We start from the raw sequence: 8,314 nt of genomic DNA on the forward strand, positions 1-8,314 counted from the left end.
TGGGATGCGGTGGCCGCCTACATCCGGGAGGAGCTGCTGGTGCACAAGGTGTGTTGGCCGTCGGGTTCCTCCTGTCGCCGTCCAGCTCGGCCTGGACTCCCTCAGCCTCTTCCCCTCTGCAGAAAGCAGGAAGCTGCCCCCACGTTTCTCTCCTGGGCATCCCACGGCCTTCCTGCAAATGCACGGTCGCTTGTGCTGGGCCCTGTCGGATCTCAGGGCTGATCCCGGTCTCTGGGAGCCTCTGGATGCCATGGGGCTCCTTCTGCCCTGCAGCCTGCTGGGCTGCATCCGGGAGGGCGAGGGGAAGGAGAGGACCGTGCAGCCCCTTCCCAAGCCATTCCTGATGCCTGCCTCGTGCCTCTGAACGGCGGCAGAGGCTCCTGAGCTCCGTCCCCACGTCGGCCCCCCGCCGGCTCTTCCTCCGGCCGTCCCGTAACCCTTGCGCCCTTCCTTTCTCTGCCACTTGCAGGGGGTCTGGATCCCCACCTTTGGCACCTTTGACACCATCTCCAAAGACGTCTGGACTGAGAACGGCACCGTGACCCTGCAGTGGCCCGTCTTCAACCTGGCTACAAACCTGATGGTCACCCACCACCTCAAGGCCCGCAGGGACTCCCTGGCAGGTAGGAGGGGGGATTCCACTTCTGCTGGCATCACGGACAGGGCAAACGGGGCCACCGCTCCATTCTCAACAGCAAACCTTCCCCTGGCCAAACCTGGGGCCGCTCAGGCTGACGGCCACCCGAAGCCCTTCTAGGGAAGCACCGGTGGGAAATCAACCCTCTCATCACCTGCGTCTCTCGCATTTTGCAGTGCACAGGAAGTTGGACCCTCTGAGATACAGCAAGGCGGCCGCAGGCACCTCTCTGAGCTGGCAGACCCTCAGGACCGGCATCCAGAGCACCGTGTCCCTGCTCTCCGGCTGCCTGCAGAACGGGGAGAACGTCGCCATCGTCCTGAAAGACATCGGCGTGCTCCTGGTTGACGGCTTGACCTTCCACATGAAATACTACTTCGACTTCCTCGAGAAGCTGTCCGGAAAAGAGGCATTCAGAAGAGCTGCTTTCAAGGTCAGCTGTAGGTTCCTCTGCGGCCCTGGCACTGCCGTGAGCCTCGCCGTGCCCAAGCACACATCAGAACGCGGCCGGCTGCTCGGGCCCATAGAGACACGTAGAGACACGTTGAGAGCAATAGAGACACTTTGGGACCCATAGAGACACATTGAGACCCATAGAGACACACTGAGACCCATTGGGACCGATAGAGACATGTTGGCACCCATAGAGACACATTGGGACCCATAGAGACACATTGGGACCCATAGAGACCCATTGGGACCCATAGAGACACGTTGGGACCCATAGAGACACATTGGGACCCATAGAGACACATTTGGATCCATAGAGACACGTTGAGACCCATAGAGACACACTGGGACAAATAGAGACACACTGAGACCCATAGAGACACACTGAGACCCATAGAGACCGATAGAGACATGTTGGCACACATAGAGACACATTGGGACCCATAGAGACACATTGGGACCCATAGAGACACGTTGGGACCCATAGAGACACGTTGGGACCCATAGAGACACACTGGGACCCATAGAGGCACACTGGGACCCATAGAAACCCATAGAGACCCATAGAGACCCGTTGAGACCCATAGAGACCCGTTGAGAGCCACAGACTCCCACAGCCTCCCCTTCTGTCCCCCGCAGGCCCCCTGGCTGCTGGACATGGTGGTGTCCCGCGTGGCACCGCTGGCTTCCCTGGTGCTCTCCGGCTGCCTCGTCGTCTTTCCCACGTGAGTCTGTTGGTGGCTGCGGCGCGGCTGCTCAGCTCTCGTTGCGCAGCGCTTGTTCCGTGTGTCCGTGTCTGTGCTGCCCGTGTGTCACAGAACCACAGCAGGATTGGAGCTGGAAGGAGCCCTGAAAGAGCACCTCGTCCCACTGCCCTGCGGGGAACAGGGACACCGACCCCCACAGGAGGTTGCTCTGAGCCTGCTCCAGCCCCACCTCCAATGCCCGTCCAGGCACCACCAGCTCTCCGGGCAAGATGCTCCGGTGCCTCGCCACCCTCCTGTCCAAAACCTCTTCCTGACATCCAGCCTGAATCTCCTGCCGTTTGAAACTCGTTTCCCTTCCACCTGAACCGCCTGACCCTGCTCAAGCCTTTGCAAAGGAGCGTGCTTCATGCGGCACCAAGACGTGCCTGGGAGCAGGCAGTCAGAGAGCAGCAAGCAGTGCTGGCTGCGTCACACCACTCGCTGCCTTCTCCTCTCGTGCAGGTTCCAAATGGAGTTTGCGCCCAAACCACCGCCCGGAATGCGCCGCAAGTCCTCGGGAAGCCTCTTTGGTTGGGAGACTGCAAAGAGAGAAGCCGCTTTGTCACCTGTGGACCAGGGCAAGACAGGTAAAGCAGCTTCCGGCTCCTTTCCAGGGCACGGGCGGCCAACTAGAGGTAGGAAATCCCCTGCTGAGCACCAGCCCAGGGCTCTGACTGGTGGCAAAGCTTCACGCCGGCTCAGCGCGGCCCCTTCCCGTCAGGAACTGCTGGCCTGCCCAAAGACAAGGCGCTGGCTGGGACGTGCCCCCATCCCTGGCTATGGCAGGAGGATGTGCGGATCTGAGGCCCTGCCCTCCCCCGACGGAAGGACGCGCTCCCCCAAAAATCCCCCTGCCGCCTCACCGTCGCCACCCAGCTCCTCTTTCCCAAAGCCAACGCCACGAATGCGGTCCCAGCACAGAGCTGAGCTGCAGAGAGGAGGAGCGGGGCCAGGGCTGCCGTCAGGGAGGGCGGCGCGGATGGGAGCAGCGGGGGGAGCGGAGCGGCCCTCTGGGCTGCTGTGGGAAGGGGCCTGAGCGCCCCTGGGGAGCGAGCCAAAGGGCTGACGGTGAATCTCCTCTGCCTTCCCCGTTGCAGTGAGGTTTGCTGGCCGTCCGACGATAAGCAAACGCTTGAGCACTTCAAGCGTTGACGGAGGACACTTCAGAAGGATAAGGAACTTGCTGCTCAGGAGGAGCTCTACACCCAGGTGAGGCTGCGGGCTGCCGTGCGCACGGGGGCGACCCAACCGAAGCCCATTCCCTAATCCCAAAGGCTCCCTGTTTGTGGCCGTGCTGCCATGGGGACCCCCAGCTCACAGGGCTGCCGCTCTGCGCGTCTCAGGGGCAGCCGGTGAGCAGGCTGCGGGCAGGGAGTTTGGGCACAGGCTGAGCCTGCTCCAGCCCCACCTCCAATGCCCGTCCAGGCACCCACCGGCTCTCCGGGCAAGATGCTGCGGTGCCTCGCCACCCTCCTGCCCACAAACTCCTTCCTTACGTCCCATCTCAATCTTCTGCCCTTTGAAACCATTTCCCCTTCACCCCAACCGACTGCAACGCAGCCCAGGCTCCCGGCTCAGGCTTGCGGCCCCGAAGCCACCAGCCCCTCACGCGGACCCCTCCTGCTCTGTCCTTGCAGACTGCTGCCAGCCATGCGGAAGGTGCCTGAGGCCCAAAAGCAGCCGCTGCCCTGCCAGCTGCAGGGGGACGCGGGAGCTCCAAGCCAACGAGAGCTGGGCCCAGCACCGCGGGCGAAACACGTGAGCTTCTCTGATGCACAACTGGGGGCAGAAAAAGTCCATGGGCACGGCGTGCTGCCCAAATTGCAGGCAGCCGAGGCCTCACCCCGTCGGGTCACCTTTGGGCAGACGCCAACGTTCCTAAGATCTTGGTCCAGAGCTGAGTGCAGCCTGTCCTCGCAGCCTCCAGGCAGACGTTCCAGGTTCCCGCTGCTGCCACGCGACTCCATCCAAGTCATGAGGATGAGGGCTCAGCACAGGGCTGCGCAGCAAGAACCTCAGCACGATGGCGGCAGCAAGAGCTCGTGGCGAGGCCAGCCTGCCTGAGCAGTCTGCAAACAGCACATCCGCATCGCTGCCACCCAGGAGAGAAGAAACGCAGTCTCCCAAGCCGTCAGCCTCCGAAGACCAAAGCCCGCCCTGCAGGAACAACACGGGGCAGAAAAAGGCCATGGGGACGGCGTGCTGCCCAACGTGCAGACAGCCGAGGCCTCACCGCATCGGGCCGCCTTGGGGCAGACACCAGCTGCCAGAAGATCTTCCTGCAGAGCTGAGTGCCGAGCGTCAGCCTCCGAACACCTGCAGGAAGGGCTCAGCCCAGCCGTGCTGATGCGGGCATGGGCTGCCCAGACACACAGACAGCAACTGCAGGCTGCCAAACGGACGCTTGAATCCCACCTGCGTCGCATCTCATACGAAACCAGGCTGCCCAGGGCCCCGTCCAACCTGGCCTCGAACACCTCCAGGGACGGGGCGTCCAACAACCTCTGCGGGCATCCGGTTCCGAGAGAGCATCTCACCGCTCTCTCTGCAAAGAACAACCCAACCTGACATCCCAGCTTCAACTCCACACCACGTCCGCTTGGCCTGACGTCGGCCGCACCATCACAGTCGACTCCCCTCCTATTCGTAGGCTCCCTTGACGTACGGAAGGCTGCAATGAGGGCACCGCGCAGCCTTCCCTTCTCCAGGCCAAGCGAGGAGATGTCGAGTGAAATGTCGAGGGGCAGAACCATCAATAAAGCCTTACCGGGGGCCTACCTTGAAACATCCCCACGATGGCTGTGACGGAGTCATTGCGCCTCGTTACGCCGCCTCTTTTGATGCCGGGGCAGGGAGAAAGAACGCTGAGAGGGCATCAGAGCGTCGCACGATGCTTCCCTTGGTGCCCAGGCGTCTCTTCTGCCCGATGTGGCTCACGAGCCAGGCTGAGTTCTTTGCCCTTTGGGGTGACCCGAAGCCGTGCCCGCTGTCGCCTTTGTAACCTCTTGCACTTTGGGCTCAGGGTTCTGCTTCAGACGCTGTGGGCTGGGTCTTGCGAATTCCTCGGCGAGGCCAAACGGCACGGAGCTCCTTCTACCCCTGCTTGTGCAGGTCAGGAGCTCCTGCTGGGACCATAGAGACACATTGGGAGCCATAGAGACACGTTGAGACCCATAGAGACACATAGAGACATGTTGGGACCCATAGAGACACATTGAGACCCATAGAGACACATTGAGACCCATAGAGACACATTGGAATTCATAGAAACACGTTGGGACGCATAGAGACACGTTGGAACCCATAGAGACACATTGGGACACATTGGGACCCATTGGGACCCATAGGGACACGTTGAGACCCATAGAGACCCATTGGGACCCATAGAGAAACATGGAGACTCATTGGGACCCAAAGAGACACTTTCAGACCCATAGAGACACATTGAGACCCATAGAGACACATTGAGAGCCATAGAGACACATTGAGAGCCATAGAGACAAATTGAGACACATTGAGACCCATTGGGACCCATAGAGACTCGTTGGGACCCATAGAGACACATTGGGACCCATAGAGACACGTTGAGAGCCATAGAGACACACTGAGGCCCATAGAGACACTTTGGGACCCATACAGACACATAGGGACCCATAGAGACACGTTGGTACCCATAGAGACTCGTTGGGACCCATAGAGACACATTGGGACCCATAGAGATACGTTGGGACCCATAGAGACTCGCTGGGACCCATAGAGACACATTGGGACCCATGGAGACACATTGGGACCCATAGAAACACGTTGGGATACATAGAGACAGATTGCGACCCATTGGGACGCATTGGGACCCATAGGGACACATTGAGACCCATAGAGACACATTGAGACCCATTGGGACCCATAGAGACACGTTGGGACCCATTGGGTCCCATTCGGACACGTTGAGACCCATAGAGACACATTGGGACCCATTGGGACCCATTGGGACCCATAGGGACACATTGAGACCCGTAGAGACACATTTTGGCACATTGGGACCCATAGAGACACTTTGAGACCCATAGAGACACTTTGGGACCCATTGGGACCCATAGAGACACATTGGGACCCATAGGGACACATTGAGGCCCATAGAGACACATTCAGACCCATAGAGACACTTTGAGACCCATAGAATCACAGAATCACAGAATCACCCGGGGTGGAAGGGACCCCAAGGATCATGTAGTTCCAACCCCCCTGCCTGGCAGGGCCACCAAACATCCACATTCAGATCAGGTTGCCCAGGACCCCGTCCAACCTGGCCTTGAACACGTCCAAGGACGGGGCATCCACAACCTCCCTGGGCAGCCCGTTCCAGGGCCCAACCGCTCTCCATGTAAAGAACTTCCCCCTAACATCCAACCGAAATCTTCCCTCCTTCAACTCGGATCCATTTCCCCTCGTCCTGCTGTTGTCAGCCCTTGTGAAGAGTTGACTCCCCTCCTGGGTGTAGGTTCCCTTCAGGTATTGATAGGCTGCCATGAGGTCACCCCGCAGCCTTCTCTTCTCCAGGCTGAACAAGCCCAACTCCCTCAGCCTGTCCTCATAGGGGAGCTGCTCCAGCCCCCTCATCCTCTTAGTCGCCCTCCTCTGGACCCTTTCCAAAATCTCTCTGTCTTTCTTGTCCTGAGGGCTCCACACCTGGACACAGGACTCCAGATGGGGCCTCACAAGAGCCGAGCAGAGAGGGACGATCACCTCCCTGTCCCTGCTGACCACCCCTCTCCTGATGGAGCCCAGGATCCCATTTGCCTTTCGAGCTGCCAGAGCGCACTGCTGGCTCATGTTCAGCCTCTCGTCCATCAGGACCCCCAGGTCCTTCTCTGCCGAGCTGCTCTCCAGGCCCACTCCTCCCAGCCTCTACAGGTGCCTGGGGTTCCTCCGGCCCAAATGCAGAACCCTGCACTTTGCCGTGTTGAACCTCATCAGGTTCACCCGAGCCCAGACCAAGACAGACCCTTGGGGGACACCGCTTGTTACCGGCCTCCACCTGGACACAGAGCCATTGAGCACCACCCTCTGTCTGCGGCCTTTCGACCAATTGCTCATCCATCGGGTCGTCCACCCATCAAATCCACTTCCCTCCAATGTGGAGATGAGGATGTGGTGGGGGACCGTGTCAAAGGCCTTGCTCAGGTCCAGCTAAATGACATCGGTCGCCTTCCCTTCGTCCACCAATGCCGTCACTCCATCACAGAAGGCCACAAGATGAGTTAGGCATGACCTTCCTTTGGTGAAGCCGTGCTGGCTGTCTCGGATCCCATGCTCATTCCTCATGTGACCGAGCATGTTGTCCAGGAGGATCTGCTCCATGATCTTCCCAGGCACGGAGGTGAGACTCACCGGCCTGTAGTTCCCCGGCTCCTCCCTGCTCCCCTTCTTGTACATGGGAGTGACGTGACCCTTCCTCCAGTCATCCGGGACCTCAGCTGACAGCCACGGCTTCTCAAATATGATGGAGAGCGGCTCGGCAACCACCTCAGCCAGCTCCTTCTGGACCCTGGGATGCAGCCATCCGGCCCCATAGACTGCTATTCATTCAGTCTAAGGAGGCACTGTCGGACTTGCTCTGCCCTTACAGTGCGGAGGGATTTACCTCCTTGGTCCCCACGTAGAGGTTTGGGGATGCAGGGCTCAGGGACGTGAAAAAGACTGGAATCCTGGCCACCAGTGAAAGGATTTGTTAAACTCAAAACGTGAGCTACCATCTTCTGAAAGTAACTGTGACTCAAACAAGGAGCTGAAATGGTTTGTTCTGCAGAGTGACACTAAAACTGCTGTAAAAATAGGAATGAAAGAAGAAGAAAGCTTGCTACAGGTGCATCAGTCTGACAGAAGAGCTGCTGATGCACCTTGATATAAGTGGGCTCAGCTGACCATGGACCTTCAAATCCCATCGGCGGTTTCTTTCCAGACGCTGTCATTCTGGTAATTTTCGGTACAGCTTCAGATTCCATTCTGGCTGATCGGGAATCCCTCCATTTTCCTAGCAATAGACAAGAAGTGTGTTTGAACTTAAAGCCATGACTAACAAGTGTCACACACAAAGTGTAACAGGTTACATTCCTTCTCTTTCACCCACAATCACCAGTCCGTGATAATTACGGCATTGCACATTCAATTGGAATAGATACGTCGTATATATGAGCAAGAAACGGATCTACAAACATTTCTATTTTGAATATCTAATCTGCATCTCCAAGCACTGACATGACAGCCGCACTGTTTAAGAGCGTTGCTGTTTTGGCAGTCGTTCTGCAGAATGACAGAAGGATGAAGAAAATACTTTATAACTGCTCCTGAATCAGTTGAAGAAGTTGAAGTTGTTATCTCTGATAACAGCAGAATTCGTTCGCGATTGCAATGGCGGCGTCCCACAACCAGCAGCGCCTATGGACACAACATGGAGGCCTTTAGACCCTGTTTGCTGCCTCCC

At 58.2% G+C, this 8,314-nt stretch overlaps 1 protein-coding gene across 1 annotated transcript; it reads left to right on the top strand.

The window, feature by feature from the left end:
• Positions 1-3: 3 nt before the first annotated feature.
• Positions 4-4,180, top strand: LOC122192046 (the record flags this gene model as incomplete). The annotated part of the gene is given in 8 exon segments (XM_042892477.1): positions 4-48; positions 470-623; positions 814-1,070; positions 1,727-1,812; positions 2,296-2,420; positions 2,931-3,042; positions 3,471-3,855; positions 3,857-4,180. Coding segments are annotated over 8 exon segments (1,488 nt in total), but the record flags the coding sequence as incomplete, so codon positions are not given.
• Between the last annotated feature and the right edge of the window lie 4,134 nt (positions 4,181-8,314).

This window comes from Lagopus leucura, unplaced genomic scaffold (assembly GCF_019238085.1).
Source record: "Lagopus leucura isolate 7727_CA_CO unplaced genomic scaffold, USGS_WTPT01 34906-0_obj-0_obj, whole genome shotgun sequence".
Lineage (NCBI taxonomy): Eukaryota > Metazoa > Chordata > Aves > Galliformes > Phasianidae > Lagopus > Lagopus leucura.